The sequence below is a fragment of the Chiloscyllium punctatum genome, chromosome 46 (genome assembly GCF_047496795.1).
Source record: "Chiloscyllium punctatum isolate Juve2018m chromosome 46, sChiPun1.3, whole genome shotgun sequence".
Classification (NCBI taxonomy): Eukaryota; Metazoa; Chordata; class Chondrichthyes; order Orectolobiformes; family Hemiscylliidae; genus Chiloscyllium; species Chiloscyllium punctatum.
The window spans coordinates 48,742,026-48,761,186 of record NC_092784.1 but is presented as its reverse complement, the minus strand read 5'-3'; the positions used below and the strand labels follow the sequence as shown (position 1 = coordinate 48,761,186).

General features: G+C 42.2%; 1 protein-coding gene across 2 annotated transcripts in view; it reads left to right on the top strand.

The window, feature by feature from the left end:
* Positions 1-18,051, top strand: part of LOC140468014 (adhesion G protein-coupled receptor E3-like) — a 71,656-nt gene extending 53,605 nt beyond the window's left edge. For both annotated transcript variants that reach the window (XM_072564161.1, XM_072564160.1), the window contains 5 exons: positions 863-929; positions 1,769-1,860; positions 3,397-3,565; positions 4,816-4,914; positions 17,379-18,051. In XM_072564161.1, coding sequence (XP_072420262.1) covers positions 863-929; positions 1,769-1,860; positions 3,397-3,565; positions 4,816-4,914; positions 17,379-17,390 — 439 coding nt within the window. In that variant the 3' untranslated portion in view covers positions 17,391-18,051. The remainder of the gene's footprint in view (positions 1-862; positions 930-1,768; positions 1,861-3,396; positions 3,566-4,815; positions 4,915-17,378) is intronic.
* Positions 18,052-19,161: the final 1,110 nt, after the last annotated feature.

Below are 19,161 nucleotides of genomic sequence, written 5' to 3'. Positions count from 1 at the left end.
TAAGCTAATTGGTCTATAATTTTCTGTCTTTTGCCGTACTCGCTTTATAAACAGGGGTATCACATTAGCGATTTTCCAGTCCTCTCAGACCTTCCCTAATTTGAGTGATTCCTGAAAGATTACCACTAACGCCTCCACTATCTCTTTATTTATCTCCCTTAGAACTCTGGGGTATAGTCCACCTAGTACAGGTGATTTATCCACCTTCAGGCCATTCAGTTTTTCTAGACCTACTCCTTGGTGATGACCACCATACTCGGCTCTGCCCCCTCACTCTCTTGGACTTTTGGGAAATTACTCGTGTCTTCCACTGCGAAGAACGACACGAAGTAATTATTCAGTTCCTCAGTCATTTCCTTGATTCCTACTACTATCTCTCCTGTGTCATTTTCCAACAACCCAATGTCCACTTTTACCTCTCTTTTGCCCTGTGTATGTCTAAAGAAACTCTTACAGTCTTCCTTTATATTACTGGCTAGCTTACCCTTATATTTAATCTCTTCCTTCCTTTTTTTTTGTTGTTGCTCTCTGTGGTCTTTGCAAGCTTCCCAATCATCTAGGTTCCCACTGTTCTTTGTTACTTTATATGCTTTTGCTTTTGCTTTTGCTTTTATACAATCCCTGACTTCCTTACTCAGCCATGGTTGCCTCATCCTCTATCTACCATGTTTCTTATTCCTCAGGATGAATCTCTACTGTGTCTCCTGAATTACTCCTAGAATGCTGTTCTGAGGTGAATCAAAATAGAAGTCCATGAGGTCAATGATGCATCAGCCCAGAAACCTCATCCTCACAGCTTTGATGAGTATCAATCTTTGAATTCAAACCAACTTACCTCAGCATGTTTCCTTTTGATTTCCAGCTGCTGGTTATTGGTGGAGAATGGGTTTATCTGGAGCTTCTTGGGACCAGTCTATTTGATCATTTTGGTAATTCTATTTTAATATAATCTATCCAGTGTATAAGGCATTGTTTACCGCTAAACCTGATGACACTTTACAATTAAGTTCACAAATCAGCAGCAATACTCAGACTCTGGCCTTATTGATGTGAGCTTATCATTCCAGCAGTTTTTTGTAATATGAATTGATCTACAGAGGTGTGGTGTCTTGTGTTTAAGTCTGAAGGTGTAAGTTCAATTCTCAACATGAACACAAAATGTAAGTTTACACTCTAGTGCAGTACTGAGGAAGAGACGTACTGACAGTGGAACTTGGTGTCATTAAAACTGTGGCAATCAAAGCTTTCCAAATCTGGCCAGAGTGTGGGTTTGATTGAGTGGTGGACAGTTCAAGCACTTTGTGTTTCTGCCTCATTTAGATGCTGCCACTGAATCCACTGTATTACATCCAAACTGCATTTAATTTGAATCATGAATGCTGATTTTGAGGCGGGATTTATATTCTGCTCTTAATTCAAATCTGCTTCAATAACAAGTACAAAAACTTGCATTTATCTGGCATTTTTAATATTACTCCGATTCTTGAACAATTCAAGTTTATTATTTTTGCTCGGAAAGAACTAGTGGGCTTATTAGAAACAGAGTCGATTATTGAAATAGTGCCTTCTCATTGCTACAGTGTTTTGCCAAATTTCCAAGTTTTCAAAACCAGTAAGTAAGAAATAAACATGCACAGAATAAAGTTGGCTCAGTAACATCAACTAAGTTAGGTGAGATGGAAGACTGCAGTTCAGATTCCTCAGAGATGCCTGCACTATGTTACTGTATTCTGGATCAATTAGTCTAATATCTCAAATAATCCAACAGATGAATACGTTCCTGTTCACCATAACTGTCTGCATATTGAACGAAGAACTTTCAAATCGTGATGTGAATGTTTCAAAAATTAAGGACACCAGGTGAGGTTGCAAGGGAAGATGTCCAGAACAAGGGGGAATAACCTTCAAATTAGAGTTGGGCACCTCAGGGCTGTATCAGGCAGCACTGCTTCACACAAAGAGTAATGGAGATCTGAAACTCTCTCCAACCCCCTCCCCCCTCCAAAAAACATTTCTGAGTCTTGGAGGAGAGCCATGATGAGGATCAGCAAAAATATCAAGGATGAGATTAATATTTTTTCTTTAAGTAAGGGATGTAGAAGCAAGGTGGTTAGATGGAGTTAAGGTACAAATCAGTCCCGATCTAAATGACTGGGAGCTCATTATGTGGAGTTGGATGGGCAGTTCCTGTTACCCAGTTCCCTCATTCCATTGTTTACAGGCTGGGAATTCTGTTCCTGCTCGGTCTCCCAAAACCATCTACAAGGCACAAGTCAGTAGTGTGATGGAATACTTGCCTGAATAGGTGTAGTTCTGAAAATACTCAAGAAGCTGAACACCATCGAGGTCCAAGCAGCTCACTTGTCTGGCACCACATACACCATCTTCAACAAACATTCCCATCACCAGTATACTGTGGCAACAGTGTATACCGTCTACAATATACACTGCAGCAACTTACGAAGGTTCCTTCAATAGCACCTTTCAAATCCATGATCTCTACCATATAGTAGCAGGTACATAAGGACACTACCCTTTGCAAGTTTGCCCCCAAGCCACACACCATTCTGGCCTGCAAGTACATCACCATTCCTTCAATATCACTGGGTCAAAATCTTGGAACCCCCTTCCTAACAACACTGTAACTGTATCTACGCTGCATGGCCTACAGCAGGTCAAGAAAGCAACTAACCAGTATTTTCTCAAGGGCAATAAGGGACGATAATGCTGGCCTAGTTAGCATTGTCCACATCTCACAAGAATAATTCGAAGTACCTGAACTGAAGTTTAGAGACACATATATTAAACGCAAGTGAAAAGATTGTACATTCACATCATTGCAGGTGGCCTTGTTCTGAAGATATGAAATTATGATTTCATTGCAATCAATAATGGCTTTCTGGAGGAGGGTTAGTGGTGTCTGTGTGGTGCTAGGTTAATTAATGAATGCTCAAATTGAATGAAGGACTGGGGTAGTATGAAAGAAAGGAACAGTAGAATATATTATGATTATCAAAAGAACACTCAAAGCTGTTCAGGCTGTATTCAGCCAGTAATGATTGGGGTTAATTATCATTATGGGACCTCAAAAAGCAAACCCTGTTGAGTGCCTCATTCACAGGTGTACAGTGTCTTATTGCAGGATCTGGCATTGGGAAAATGTGTCCCAAACTCCCTCCCTTGCTGACAGCAAGCCTCCATACCTCCCCCTACATCATTTGGCTGTGGCCCGGGAGCATGGGTGGGTGCATTACCACCTTCTTCCCAGTTGCGCTGCTGAGCAAGATCGGTATATTGTTTAGATATATTTAAAAACTAATAGTTCATCTCAGAGTCTGGTAGAGCTCATAAGTGTTTCCGTCACTACCATGTCTAATAGTTTTCCCCTCATTGCAGGATGCTGACGTTTAAAGCCATTGGCCAGATCTTTATCCTGGGCTGTACTTGGATTCTCGGCTTGTTTCATTTTCAGGAGGAAACAATCGTGATGGCCTATTTATTTACAATTGTCAACAGTTTTCAAGGCACCTTCATCTTCATCATCCTTTGTGTGTTAAATCCCAAGGCATGTGGTATTGTACTTGAGGTTTGCATTGGAATGGAATAAGTCACAACATAGGAACTGGAGTCAGACATTCAGTCTTCAAAAATGTTCCACCATTTAGTTAGCTCATCTACCCACATTGACCCTCATGACCTCTCACAGAACACAAAAAAAATCAATTTTATTCTTGATGTTTTCAATTGACCTTTGACCTCAACTGCCCTGTTTTTGGGAGACATGGTTCCCATTTAACCTCAGCAAAATGCTGAAAGCTGGGAACCAAGGAAGTAAATTACCCGTGGACGCTGGTCTCTCAGTTCTGGCTCACCCCCACTTGTGCATCTGATGGGGTTAGGGTTTGAATCCCATTGCAGGCATGTTGGACATACAGTCCAGTCTAATGCTCCAGCATGGTACTGACGGAGGCTAGTGCCATCAGAGGTGGCTGCTTTTCGTTTTAGGCATCAAACGAAAGGTCTGCTTCCTCTTTCATACAATTATTGTCTGTAAATCTTTGAGCATGTTCAAGGCAGAAATAGTCTTATGGATGCTAATGACACCAAGAGATATGGATAATGCATGGGGAAATTGAGGTACATAACCAGCTATGATCTATTTGAATGATGGAGCAGACTTGATGGGCTGAATGGCCTCCTCCTGTTTTTCAGTAAAAGATGCAATAACATTATTTCAAACCACAGCATAAGTTTCCTGGTATCCCTGCCAATAGGCATCCCTCATCCACATCTATCACAGACTTTTGGTTCGTGATCTCAGTGCCATTTGTGGGATGTGCCTGTGTAAAAATTGGCCATTATATTTCACTTTATTGTGCCAAAAATATCTACTTTGGGTCATGTGGAGGTTGGAGCATAAGTAGGAGTTCTCACTTTCCTTTTCCTTCATGTTCGCCTGCATTATAGGCTGAGTATGACTTCACCACAAACCTGAGGTTGCATCAGCTCCAAATCAAACCATCTTGATACTGAACTACAAAGTATCTGTGGCCCCGGTATAGGAGAATAGACTAATTCATAATGATTTTCCTCTAAGGTAGAGCTGGGTGTACTGTTAGCTGAACTTTAGTTTATGCTCTGTGTTTTACCTGTGAATACTGGGAGCAATATTGGCCACCAAAGAATGTGGAACCAGTCAATTATTCTAAACTGTGCATCATGCTTTTCTGTAAAAAATAGATTAGAAGATTATGTGCAGAATCTTAATTTATCAACTGCAAAATTTAATAAAGTCCTTTGCTTCAACCTCTTAAGATAAGGGCTGAATACAGCAAGTGGATTACCTGCATCTGCAAGACCAGAAAGAGCTTATTTGAATCGGAATCCGTGAAAGTGCCATTGTCAGTTACATCGGTAAGTGTGCCTGCATATACTGCAGCATCTGACGACCTAGCACTGAGACAGAGAAAAGGTAGCAGCATGGGAAAACCATCTCACCCATGTTCCCCTTAACACACCATTCCAACTTTGATATTTATAAAATATCACCATGCCATCTTGGTTGCTGGGTCACTCTCTCTCATGGTCAATTGCAAATGGCCAGTAAATACCAACTTTGTCAGTGATGCTTTCGCAAGATAAATTTTAAAAATAAAAGGATCTGGTTAATAGTCACTTGAAAGAATGGAACTTGAGCATTGCTGATAGAAGAGTTGAATTGTTGAAGCTTGTGTCTTGCAATGATCAGGATAAAATTGCAAAAGTCTCAAATCTCAATGGGAACAACAATTTATACAACTTAAGAAGAGGATATTGATTAGTTAATGAGTGGGTGCTGATTAGTCTCCATGGTAACAACTCTACTAACCAACATTTGACAATAAGTTAGCATACTCTTCTCATGTGATATAAATTGTTGTTCCCTTTGAGATGTGATATTCTCATAATTCTGTTCTGATCAGTGCAAGGTAAAAGGCTTCAGCGGCAATTCTTTCTTTTCAGGAACACTCAGGATCCAAGATAAATGTTTCCTTTATGTCACACATCTCTGATTGGGATCAATTGTCAAATTGATACACCGGTTTCTGCCAGTAACAAACTGAAAGTAAAATAAATTTATTTGGAGGGTTAAACAGAACACTCTTATAGTACATCTTCAAATTTATCCCAATTGCTGTATGACTGTACCTACCTTCAACCTTGGGCCATCTACAAAACTATTACACAATTTAATGACCCAAAGTAATGAATGAGATGGTAAACTGCAATTCCTTTGAAAGTTTCCCTCATGGTGATACGCATTGATAAACTTGTACAGCTCTGAATATATATTTAGTAAAGAAACAGGAGAAGTTCATTTTATAACTAGAACCTGTTCTAGCATTCAGTGTAACCACGGCTGGTCTGTGACCTAATGTAATTGTTTCCTGCGGGAGAGAGTTCCAAACTAGTATCACCCTCTGTTTTCAGAACTGTTTCCTCATTTTTTTCCTGGAAGGTCTGGTTCAAGATTTTAGACTGTGTCCCTTCACCCTAGACACCCCAGCAGGCAGAAGTGGTTTCTCTGTAACTACCCTTATCTTTGCACTGATTACAACCCTACTTGTTCAAATCTCTCATCGTAATTTGATCATTGGAGTTCAGTTATCATTATAGTACATGCTGCTTTCCCTCCAAAACCAATATTTATTAATCCTTAGATGTTACATAGAACTGCTCCAGATTCTTTCATGTGTGTCTGACTAGAGCTTTGTATAGTTGAAGCATAATTTCAGCTCCCTTTTATCATCACATTCCATTTGCCTTTGTGATTATTTCCTGCACCTGCTTTAGTGATCCATGTAGCTGGACACGACACCCAAGCATACATCACAGAGCTCGTGCAGCCAGGCAATAGGAATAGAACTCAGAAATAGAAAAGAGAAATCACAGTACTTGGAGTATACTACAGGCCTCCCAAAAATCAGTGGGAGATAGAGGAGAGAATATGTAACAGCAGAGGTGTTGTGCTAGGTGATTTTAACTTCCCTTATATCGACAGGGATTCACTTTGTGCTAGTGGCTTGGATGGGGCATAATTTGTAAGGACCATTCAGGAGGGTTTCTTGACACAGTTTGTAAACAATCCAACCAGGGAAGTGGTTATACTGGGTCAAGAGTGTGGTGCTGGAAAAGCACAGCAGATCAGGCAACATCTGAGGAGCAGGAGAGTCAACACTTCTGGCATAAGCCCTTCATCAGGCCCGAAATATCAATTCCCCTGCTCCTCAGATGCTGCCTGACCTGCTGTGCTTTTCCAGCACCACACTCTCGACTCTGATCTCCAGCATCTGCAGTCCTCACTTTCTCCAAGGGTTATACTGGACCTGATTTTGAGAAATAAGCCTGGCTAGGTGAGCAAAGTTTCGGGGGGGGATCATTTCGGACCGAATGAACATAATACTGTGAGTTTTAACTTATTCATGGATAGGGATAACAGCAGTCCTCAGGTGAAGGTACTAAACTGGGGGAAGACGAACTGTGACATTATTAGGCAGGAACTGGAGAATTTTGATTAGAAGAGGCTGTTTGAGGGTAAATGCAAGTTGGACATGTGCGAGTATTTCAAACTGCAGTTGATAAGAGTTTAGGAGCAGCACATTCTTGTGAGAATGAAGGATAGATATGGCAAGTTACATGAACCTTGGATGACCAGAAAGGTTATGACCTTTGTCAAAAAGAAAAAGCACACATGTGTAAAGTCTAGGAGGATAGGAACTGATGAAACCCTAGGCGTATATAAGGAAAGAAGGGCTACATTCCAGAGACTTGTGAATCAAGTCACAGCTGAAGTAGTCTATTTTACGCGATGGTGCAAACAGTGCAATCATATATACTAACTCATGGAAAAAGCACGTGAGCAGGAGGTGTTACTAGTCAAAGACCTGTTTATAGTTGGCTGGCTTAGTAATAAATTTAGCCAAAAGTGAATACACAAAAGCAAGAGTAAGTCACCATGGTCGGCCTCACAGCGCCAGAGACCTGTGTTCAATTCCTGCCTCAGGCAACTGACTGTGTGGAGTTTGCACGTTCTCCCCGTGTCTGCATGGGTTTCCTCCAGGTGCTCCGGTTTCCTCCCACAGTCCAGAAATGTGCAGATTAGGTGAATTGGCCATGCTAAATTGCCCGTAGTGTTAGGTGAAGGGGTAAATGTGGGGGAATGGGTCTGGGTGGGTTGCTCTTTGGAGGGTCGGTGTGGACTTGCTGGGCCGAAGGGCCTGTTTCCACACTGTAAGTAATCTAATCAGCCATACCATAGGTCAAAGACAAGTGTTGCCAAGGACAGTAAAAGTAGTTTCTAATCGAATTCGCTGTTCCTAAAGGAAATCATGAGATTTTCAGGATTTCATAAATTTTAATGGAAATTTGTGCATAATTTCAGCACAATATTTATATCTGAAAAGGTTTTGTTCAGGAGGGGGAGTGGAGTTTTTGGTAAGGGACAACATTACAGCTTTACCGAGGGAGGATAGTCCTGGAAGTACATCCAGGGAAGTTATTTGGGTGGAGCTGAGAAATAAGAAAGAGATGATCACCTTATTGGGATTGTATTATACACCCCCTAAAAGTCAGCGGGAAATTGAGAAACAAATTTGTAAGGAGATCTCAGTCCTCTGTAAGAATAATAGGGTGATTATGGTAGAGAATTTTAACTATCCAAACATAAACTAGATTATGAATAGTGTTCAGGGTTTAGATGTAGAGGAATTTGTTAAGTGTGTATATGAAAATTTTCTGATTCAGTATGTGGATGTACCTACTAGAGAAGGTGCAAAACTTAATCTGTTCTTGGGAAATAAGGCAGGGCAGGTGACTGAGGTTTCAGTGGGGTCGGGGGGTATGGGGTATTGGTGGGCACTTTGGGGCCAGCGACCATAATTCTATTAGTTTTAAAATAGTGATGGAAAGGGATAGACCAGATCTAACAATTGAACTTCTAAATTGGAGGAAGGCTAATTTTGATGGTATTAGGCAAGAATTTTAAAAAACTGATTGGGGGCTGACGTTCGCAGGTAAAGGGACAGCTGGAAAATGGAAAGCCTTCAGAAATGAGATAATGAGAGTCCAGAGGCAGTATGTTCCCATTAGGGTGAAAGGAAAGGCTGGTATGTGCAGGGAATCCTGGATGACGAGAGAGATTGAGGGTTTGGTTAGGAAAAAGAAGGAAGCATATGTCAGGTATAGACAGGATAGTTCGAGCGAGAAGAGTATAAAGGCAATATGAGTTTACTTAAGAGGGAAATCAGGAGGGCAAAAAGGGGACATGAGATAGCTTTGGCAAATATGGTTAAGGAGAATCCAGAGGGGTTTTACAAATTCATTAAGGATAAAAGGGAGAGAATAGGGCCCCTCAGAGATCGGTAAGGCAGCCTTTGTGTGGAGCCACAGGAGATGGGGGAGGTACTAAACATAGAACATAGCTGAAAATGTGTTGCTGGAAAAGCGCAGCAGGTCAGGCAGCATCCAAGGAGCGGGAGAATCAACGTTTCGGGCACACTTTCCTCATTCCTGAAGAAGAGCTCATGCCCGAAACATCGATTCTCCTGCTCCTTGGACGCTGCCTGACCTGCTGCACTTTTCCAGCAACACATTTTCAGCTCTGATCCCCAGCATCTGCAGTCCTCACTTTCTCCATACATAGAACATAGAAAAGTACAGCATAGAACAGGCCCTTAGGTCCACGATGTTGTGCCGAGGTTAAATCTTAATGTAAAATACAATAACTTAACCTACACACCCCTCAATTCACTGCTCTCCATGTGCATGTCCAGCAGTCACTTAAATGTCCCCAATGACTCTGCTTCCACCACCACCGCTGGCAACGCATTCCATGCATTCACAACTCTCTGTGTAAAAAACCTACCTCTGATGTCTCCTCTATACCTTTCCCTATACCTTTCTATATCTTAAAACTGTGACCCCTTGTACCTGTGAAACCTGCCCTGGGGAAACGTCTCGCTATTGACTCTATCTATTTCTCTCATTATCTTGTATACCTCAATCGAACTCCTCTCTTCCTCCTTCTCTCCAGAGAGAAAAGTCAGAGCTTTTTCAATCTTTCTTCATAAGGCAAGCCCTCCAGTCCAGTAAACCTTCTTTGCACCTTCTCCAAAGCCTCTGTATCTTTCCTATAGTAGGGCAACCAGACTGGACAAAATATTCCAAGTGTGGTCTCACCAGGGACTTGTAAAGCTGTAGTAAACTTCGCGGCTCTTAAACTCGATTTCCCCTGTTAATGAAAGCCAAAACACCATATGCTTTCTTAATAACCCTATCCACTTGGGTGGCATCTTTGAGGGATCTACGTACTTTCACACCCAGATCCCTCTGTTCCTCCACACTACCAAGAATCCTGTCTTTAATCCTATATTCAGCATTCGAGTTCAACCTTCCAAAATGCATCACTTCACATTTATCCAGGTTGAACTCCATCTGCCATTTCTCAGCCCAACTCTGCAACTTGTCTATGACGCGGTGCAGCCTTCGATAGCCCTTGATACTATCAACGATACCTCCAACCTTTGTGTCATCTGCAAATTTACTAACCCACCCCTCAACCTCCTCATCCAAGTCATTTGTAAAAGCTACAAAGAGCAGATGCCCAAGAACAGAGCCCTGTGGAACCCCACTCAACACTGACCTCCAGGCAGAATAATTTCCATCTACAACCACTCTCTGCCTTCTGTCAGCCAACCAGTTCTGAATCCAGGTAGCCAAATCTCCTTGTATCCCATACTTCCTGACTTTATGAATGAGCCTACCATGGGGAACCTTATGAAATGCCTTGCTGAAGTACATATTCACCACATCCACTGCTCGACCTTCATCGACCTGTCTTGTCACCTCCTTGAAAAACTCAATAAGATTTGTGAGGCATGACCTGCCCCTCACAAAGCCATACTGACTGTCTTTAATCACGCTATGCTTTGCCAAATAGTCATAGATCCTATCCTTCAGAATTCTTTCCAAAACTTTGCTGACCACAGACGTAAGACTAACTGGTCTGTAATTGCCAGGGATTTCCCTATTACCCTTCTTGAAAAGAGGAACAACATTCACCTCCTTCCAATCCTCCGGTACAAATCCCGTGGAGAGTGAGGAGGCAAAGATCGTTGCCAGCAGATTAGCAACCTCCTTTCTCACTCTCCAGAGCAGCCATGGATAAATCTGGTCTGGCCCTGGGGACTTATCAATCTTAATGTTTTCCAAAATTTCCGGAACATCAACTTCATCAATCTTGATCTGGTCAAGCCTGTATCCCAGCTCCTCAAAGTTCTCATTCACAATAAGGTCCCTTCCTTGGAGAAAACTGAAGCAAAATACTCATTTAGGGCTTCCCTATCTGCTCATACTCCATGCACAAGTTCCCTCTGCTATCCCTGATTGGCCCTACCTTCTCCCTCATCGTTCTCTTATTCCTCACATATGAGTAAAATGCCTTTGGGTTCTCCCTAATCCTATTTGCCAAGCCTTTTTCGTGCCCCCTTCTGGCTCTCCTCAGTCCCTTTCTGAGCTCCTTTCTGTAATCCTCTAAAAATGTGCTAGATCCTTGCTTCCTCCACCTTACATATGCTGCCTTCTTCCTTTTGACGAGAAGCTCCTTTGTTCTCATCATCCAAGGCTCCTTAATCTTACCCCTTCTTATCTGTCTCAGAGGAATTAATGCGTGCATCACTCGCAACAACTGCTCCTTAAACAGTCTCAACATGTTTGCTGTGCCCTTCTGTGGAACAATTGTTCCCAATCTGTACTTCCCAAATCCTGTCTGATAGCGTCATACTTTCCTTTTCCCCAATTAAATATCTTCCCTCGGTAACTGCTCCGTCCAAACCATCTGCACTTAGGAGGTTCCAGTCGACACTGGGAAAGTTGAAATCACCCATAACTACAACCCTGCTACCTCTGCATTTTTCCAGAATCTGCCTGCCTATGCGTTCTTCAATCTCTCTACTGCTATTAGGTGGTCTGTAGAAAACCCCCAATGAGGTGGCTGCTCCCTTGCTGTCCCTAACTTCCACCCATACTGACTCAGCAGACAAACCTTCCTCAACAACCTTCATTTCTGTAGCTGTGATGCACTCTCTGATTAGCAAGGCTTACACCTCCTCCTCGTTTTCCACCCTCCCTGTTCTTTTTAAATGTTTTAAACCCTGGGACATCAAGCAACCATTCCTGCCCTTGTGAAACCCATGTCTTCATTATGGCCACAACATCGTATCCCCAGGTACTGATCCATGCTCTGAGTTCATCACTCTTATTTCTGACACTCATTGATTTGTAGCAGACACACTTTAACCAATCCCTTTGTTTCACTACATCCTGTCACTGCCCAATCTGCAATTGTCCCACTCTCAGATATGTGGCTCTGATTCTCACCCCCCTGCCAATCTAGTTTAAACTCTCCCGAATCAGACGAGCAAATCTCCCAACCAGGACATTTGTGCCCCTCCAGTTCAGGTGCACCCATCCTTCATGTAGATCCCACCTTCCCCAGAAGGTATTCCAATGGTCTAGGTATCTGAAACCCTCCCTCCTGCATCAGCCTCGCAGCCACATGTTAAACAAGTATTTTGCATCCATGCTTACTGTGGAGAAAGATATGGAAGATATAGAATGTAGGGAAATAGATGGTGACATTTTCAAAAATGTTCATATTACATAGAAAGAGGTACTGGATGTCTTGAAATGCATAAAAGTAGATAAATCCCCAGGACCTGATCAGGTGTGCCCTAGAACTCTGTGGGACGCTAGGGAAGTGATTGCTGGGCCTCTTGCTGAGATATTTGTATCATTAATAGTCAAAGGTAAGGTGCTGGAAGAGGGGAGGTTGGCTAATGTGGTGCCACTATTTAAGAAGGATGGTAAGGACAAGCCAGGGAACTATAGACCAGTGAACCTGATGTCACGGATGGACAAGTTGTTGGAGGGAATCCTGAGGAAGAGGATTTACATGTATTTGGAAAGGCATGGACTGATTAGGGATAGTCAACATGGCTTTGAGCATGGGAAATCATGTCTCACAAACTTGATTGAGTTTTTTGAAGAAGTAACAAAGAGGATTGAGGAGGGCAGAGCAGTAGAATGCTCTATGTAGACTTCAGTAAGGCATTCGACAAGGTTCCCCATGGGACATTGGATAGCAAGGTCAGATTTCATGGAATACAGGGAGAACTAGCCATTTGGATATAGAATTGGCTCAAAGGTAGAAGAAAGAGGGTGGTGGTGGAGGGTTGGAGAGAGTTGGAGACTGGAGGCCTGTGACCAGTGGAGTGCCACAAAGATTGGTGCTGGGTCCACTACTTTTCATCATTTATATAACTGATTTGGATGTGAGCATCAGATATACAGTTAGTAAGTTTTCAGATGACACCAAAATTGGAGGTGTCGTGAACAGCGAAGAGGGTTATCTCAGATTACAACAGGATCTGGACCAGATGGGCCAATGGGCTGAGGAGTAGCAGATGGAGTTTAATTTAGATAAATGCGAGGTGCTGCATTTTAGGAAAGCACATCTTAGCAGAACTTGTACACGTAATGGTAAGGTCCTAGGGAGTGTTGCTGAACAAAGAGACCTTGAGTGCAGGTTCATGGCTCCTTGAAAGTGGAGTTGCATGTAGATAGGATAGTGAAGAAGGTGTTTGGTATGGTTTCCTTTATTAGTCAGGATATTGAGTACAGCAGTTGACAGGTCATGTTGCAGCTGTATAGGACATTGGGTAGGCCACTTTTGGAATATTGCATGAAATTCTGGTCTCCTTCCTATCGGAAAGATGTTGTGAAACTTGAAAGGGTTCAGAAAAGATTTATAAGGATGTTATCAGGGTTGGAGGATTTGAGCAATAGGGCGAGTTGAATAGGCTGGGGCTGTTTTCCCTGAAGAGTCGGAGGCTGAGGGGTGACCTTATAGAGGTTGATAAAATCATGAGGGACATAGATAAGAAAAATAGACAAAATCTTTTCCCTGGGCTGAGAGAGTCCAGAACTAGAAGGCATAGGTTTAGGGTGAGAGGGGAAAGATATAAAAGAGACCTCAGGGGCAACATTTTCACACAGAGGGTAGTACATGTATGGAAGGGTTTAAAGTGATATGGGCCAGATGCTGGCAAATGGGACTAGATTGAGTTGGGATGTCATGTCGGCATGGACGAGTTGGACCAGAAGGTCTGTTTCTATGCTATACATCTCTATGACTCAATGACAAATTTAAATAAGGAATTAGAAGGGCTAAAAGAGGTCATGAAAAGTTGTTAGCAAACATGTGTGGAGCCAGAAGAGGTAGCAGAGGCCCTAAACGAATACTCCGTGTCAGTATTCAACAAAGAGAAGGAATTGGTAGAGGATGATCTCAGAGAAGGGAGTTTCAAGTTTCTAAGCCAAGTTGCCATTAAAAAGGAAGAGGAGTTTTGTATTTTAAAAAGTATTAAAGTAGATATGTCCCCAGATCCTGCTGGGAATGATCCCAGAAAATTGAAGAAGGCAAGAGAACAAATTGCAGGAGCATTGACAAACATCTTTGTGTCCTCTTCGGCTGCAGGTGTGGTCCCAGCAGACGGGAGAATAGCCAGTGTTATCCCATTGTTTAAGAAGGGTAGCAGGGATAATCCAGGAAATTACAGGCCTATTAGCCTCACATTGATGAGAGGGAAATTATCGGGAAAACCTTTCAGGGACAAGATCTATACACATGTAGAAGCATATGGACTTACTAGCGATAAACGGTATGATTTTCTGCGGTGGAGATTGTGCTTCAGTAAAACCTTTGACAAGGTCCCTCATGGCAGACTGGTACAAAAGGTGAAGTCATTTGGTATCAGGTTTGCAAGATGGATACAGGACTGGATTAGTCACAGGAGACTGAGGGTAGCAATGGAATGATACTTTTTGGAATGGAGGATTGTGACCAGAGGTGTACCACAGGGATCAGTGCTGGGACTGCTGTTTGTGGTTGACATAATGATTTGGAGGAAAACATGGCTGGTCTAATTAGTAAATTTACAGATGATACAAAGATTGGTGGAGTTGCTGATAGTGAGGAGGATTGTCAGAGGATACAGCAGGATATAGATCAGTTGGAGGCATGGGCAGGAAAATGACAAATGGAGTTTCATCCAGACAAATGTGAGGTATACATTTTGGATGGTCAAGTATAGATGGAAATTATACAGTGAGCAGCAGAATCCTTAGGAGTTTAGATATGCAGAGAGATCTGGATATGCAGGTCCACAGGTCACTGAAGGTGGCAGCGCAGGGAGATAAGGTAGTAAAAAAGGCCAATAACATATCTCCCTTCATTGGAACAGAAATTGAGTATTAAGGTAGGCAAGTTATGCTGCAGCTTTATAGGACTTTAGTTAGGCCACACTTGGAATATTGTGGGCAATTCTGGTCACCACATCACCAGAAGAATGTGGACACTTTGGAGAAGGTGCAGGAAAGGATTATCAGGATGTTGCCTGATACAGGGGGTTTTAGCTGTGCAAAAAGGTTGGATAGGCTGGGTTTGTTTTCACTGGAATGCAGGGGATTGAGGGGTGACCTGATCAAAGTCTGTAAGATTGTGAATGGATGGATAAAGTGAATAGTGTGAGGCTTTTTTGCAGGGCAGAGAGGTCAATTACCAGGGGACACAGGTTCAAGGTTCAGAGGTATGGGGAGAAGTTTAAAAGAGATGTGCGAGGCAGGTTTATCACACCAAAGGATAGTGAGTGCCTGGAATGTGCTGCCAGAGGTAGCGGTGGAAGAAAACACAACAGCAGCATTCAAGATGCACCTGGATGAATACATGAAAAGGAAGGGAATAGAGGGACACCGATCCTGTAAGTGAAGACAGTTTTAGTCTGGAAGAGCAGAATGTGTCAGCACAGGCTCAGAGAACCAGAGGGCTGTTCCTGTACTGTATTGTTCTTTCTTTCTTTGTTTCTATCTATTCCTTCATTGTTCCATCACTTAGATGATGTGATTATGGCAGCTATATTTAAGTCAGGTAGAAAGCTTTGAGAGTTTGAATATGGACAATATGGCATTTGTCTTTCAATGTGATTTTGATGTGATCTATAATGAAATCAGCATGTCTTCACACACAGGCATTCAGATTGAGTAATGGCTATCAGCTTAATGCTGTAGGCATACAGGCTGTGGAAAAGTAACATCATGTCAAAGCCGAGTTAGCTAGTTACAGGTGATGACAGCCAGAGAATGTTGTGTCATTGCCACTGTCTGAGGAAGATAAACAATCAGGCTGAATTCCAACCTCTGATCTACTGACTGATCCACAAAAGTGTGCACAGTATGTTCGCATTGTATTAGAACCAGAATGGACTTGACTGAGATGGAATGGATTGCCAGAGAGAGTGATCAGTAAAGAAGTAGTTGGAAATGAATGTACTGGAGCTCCATTTTGACGAGTTGGACCGGCATGTGTCATTCACAGGACTTATTGGCTTTTCCTTCTGGATTGCCAACACCCACTTCCGTACAAGGCAGGAAGTATCCCTTTAATAATCTTGGAGTCCAGGCAACTTTCTCATGAACCCACACTTCCAAGTCAGGATATCCCTCCTCGGCAGTAGTGTCCAGAAATACGCACCTTGCTTTTGGGGTGGTCTATCCAGGGCTTTGATGGCTGAAACAGAATCGCCACACCATTGTTTTCCAGTCCTCAGGATACAAAGGCTCCATTAACCTTTCTAATTTGATTCCTTCAAATTCATCAGATTATAGTAAGGCAGTTACCTATATAGAATGGAAAAGTGTGGCACTGGAAAAGTACAGCAGATCAAGCAGCATCTAAGGGTTAAGAGAGTTGTCGTTTCAGACATAAGGCCTTCATCAGGAAGGGTTACCTATATACCCATGTCTGGGTGCTTGTCCACAACAGCTGAATTGTTACAGCGCAAAAGGAGGCCATTCAGCCCATTGTGTCTGCAAGACTAGCTCTTCAATGGGTATCATTATCTTGTGCCAAACGTCTGCTTTTTCTCCATTTCCATACTTGCAATTTTTATTCAAATAACCAACCAACGTTCTCCTGAATGTCTCAACTGAACTGTCTCCACCATATTTCCAGGCAGTGCATTCCCTAACTACTTGCTGTGTGAGAAAGGTTATTTTCTTACACCACCCTTGCTTCTTTAACACGTCACTTTAAATCAAGGCGCTTTTGATTTTGTTCCTTTTATGGGTGGGAAGAGTTTCTCACTACCTACTCTATCGAGCTCACTCAATGTTTTGAAAAACTTCCTCTCAGCCTTCTTATCTCCAAGGAGAACTGTCCCAACTTCTTTAATATTTTCTCATCACTCAAGTTCCTCTTTGCTGGAACGATTCTTGTAACTTGCTTCTGCACTTTCTCCAATGTGTTTACATCGTTCCTATAATGTGGTGACCACAGCTATAGACAACCTGCCAGCTGCAGCCTAACAAGTGTCTTATGAATATACCAGGACTCATCAAAGCAAGTAGGCAAACAGGTTGACCTCAGTGTTGAGAGTGTGGTGCTGGAAAAGCACAGCAGGTCAGGCGACATCCAAACAGCAGGAGAATTGATGTTTCGGGCATAAGCCCTTCATTCCTGATGCTGCCTGACCTGCTGTGCTTTTCCAACACCACACTCTCAACTCTAATTTCCAGGACCCGCAGTCCTCACTTTCTTCTAGATCTATCTCAGTCACAGCCTTGGAAAGTGTACCTTAGGCAGAGCTCATGGCATGATACCTCAGGTAGAAGCTACGAAAGTGTAACTTATTCAGATTCAACAACTTCAGAGGTGGAGTGTTTGGAAGGGAAACTGAAACAAGAGTCATCATTTAAAATTGAGGCGTATATGCTTTTCTCCACAGGAAATAGTGTGACCGGACGTGTTTGTGAACTTTGCAAAGAGCGAACAGACTCTTTCTGGACAAATACCTGATCTGGACTGAATGTTAAATGAAGAATGTGTGGACATGTTACCTTCAAAAAATGCCATTATATCTCCGATATTCAATCAATTGGAATGGCAACCATGGATTAAGCATTGCCCTACTACAAACAGGTGGTTCTGGGAGATGTGACATGTCTTATATAGTAAAGTAAAATACTAATAATAACATTACAATTTGGTTGTGTAAGCAACCTTTTGTTGAAAGTTTATTTGATGGTTAGTTAATTGTTTAGTTCTGCTCATTAAAGAATAAAGGGGTCATGTGTAAATTGGAATGACACTGTGGCAACCCATTCAATCCAAGTGCCTTGTTTAAGAAAAGGAATTGAAGTATTTTGTGGGTACCAACATCGTTTTTCATCCACCAGATTGTTGCTGTTAGCCCCTTTTATGCTTTTCTCTGTGTTTAAAATTCCTTGGCCAGTTATAATCTATTGTTCTGTTCATTAGAGAGTATGGACATCCACTATTCTCTGATGTCTGAGCCCCATGAGTGCAAATTTAGATGTGAGAGTTTAACTGTTTGAAATGGTTTCATAAATACAAATTTCAACTTATTTCATATTAATAAAGACACAATACAATTCAAAGCCAAGGACTATTCTTTCTCTCGAACCTACTTTTAGATGTCTTCCAGTCAACTTGTAACAAACCTCACTCCTTGAGCTCAAAATCTTGGCTGACACTTCAGTGCAAGAAGGAATGAGTGCAGCACTGGCAGAGGTGCCACCCTTCAGATGAGAGCTTAAACAAATATCCCCCGGGTCACCTCTCTCTCAGGTGGGCATACGATATCCCATGGTGCTTTTCGAAGAAACGGTGGCAAGACGAACAAGTATTCTTGAACCAACAGTAGTAAAGCTGATAAGAAGATTATTATCAGATTGCTGCCTGGGGTACCTTGCAGTACACAAATAGGCTGCTGCATTCCTAAAAATTGTGGCTTCAATTCAAAAGTATTCCACTGGCTGAAAACACTTTGACAGCTCATGAGAGATTGTATTTCAGTGAGAGTTCATTTCCATCTTGCTTCCTCTGCACCAATTGTAATGCTCGCATGGATCTTGCTGTACACCCTGGAAATAATTTACTGAGGCTGCATTCCCACCGAATGAGTCTCTCCTGGGAAATGGCTGCTGATGATACTACCAGCATTCATTTTACAGGTTGGAGACTGAGGGCTCTGAAGTCCCAAGGCACACTGATTCACAGAATAACTTCTCCCTCAAATAAAGGAGAAAGAAGCTCAAACAATCAGAAAAGGCTGAACAGGCAGGGGTTTTCACCTGGACAAGGTAAACCGATGTTGTGAGATAAGGTCCTCTCGTCAAGCTATATAAGATTGTTCCTGGGAGGAGCTAACCAAAGTGTTCCAGCGATGCACTGCCAACTTCTTTCACTAAGTCCATGTAGCTAACAGTAATGTGTACTGGCTCAAAAGTCTCAAATAATTAGCTATTTAGTATCATGTAATATGTATAATCTGTTTACCAAGAGTGTACCAACTTCTGTTGAAGATTTAGTAAGAATTTCAATAATACTAATAATTGTCACAGAAAGCAGTTGAGTCAATGTTTTCAGGAACAAGTTAGATGCAGTTCTCAGAGCTAAAGTGATCAAAGGAAATTGTGAGAAATCAGAAACAAGTAATTGAGTTAAATGATTAACTATGATTATATTGAAATGGCAGAGCAAGCTCC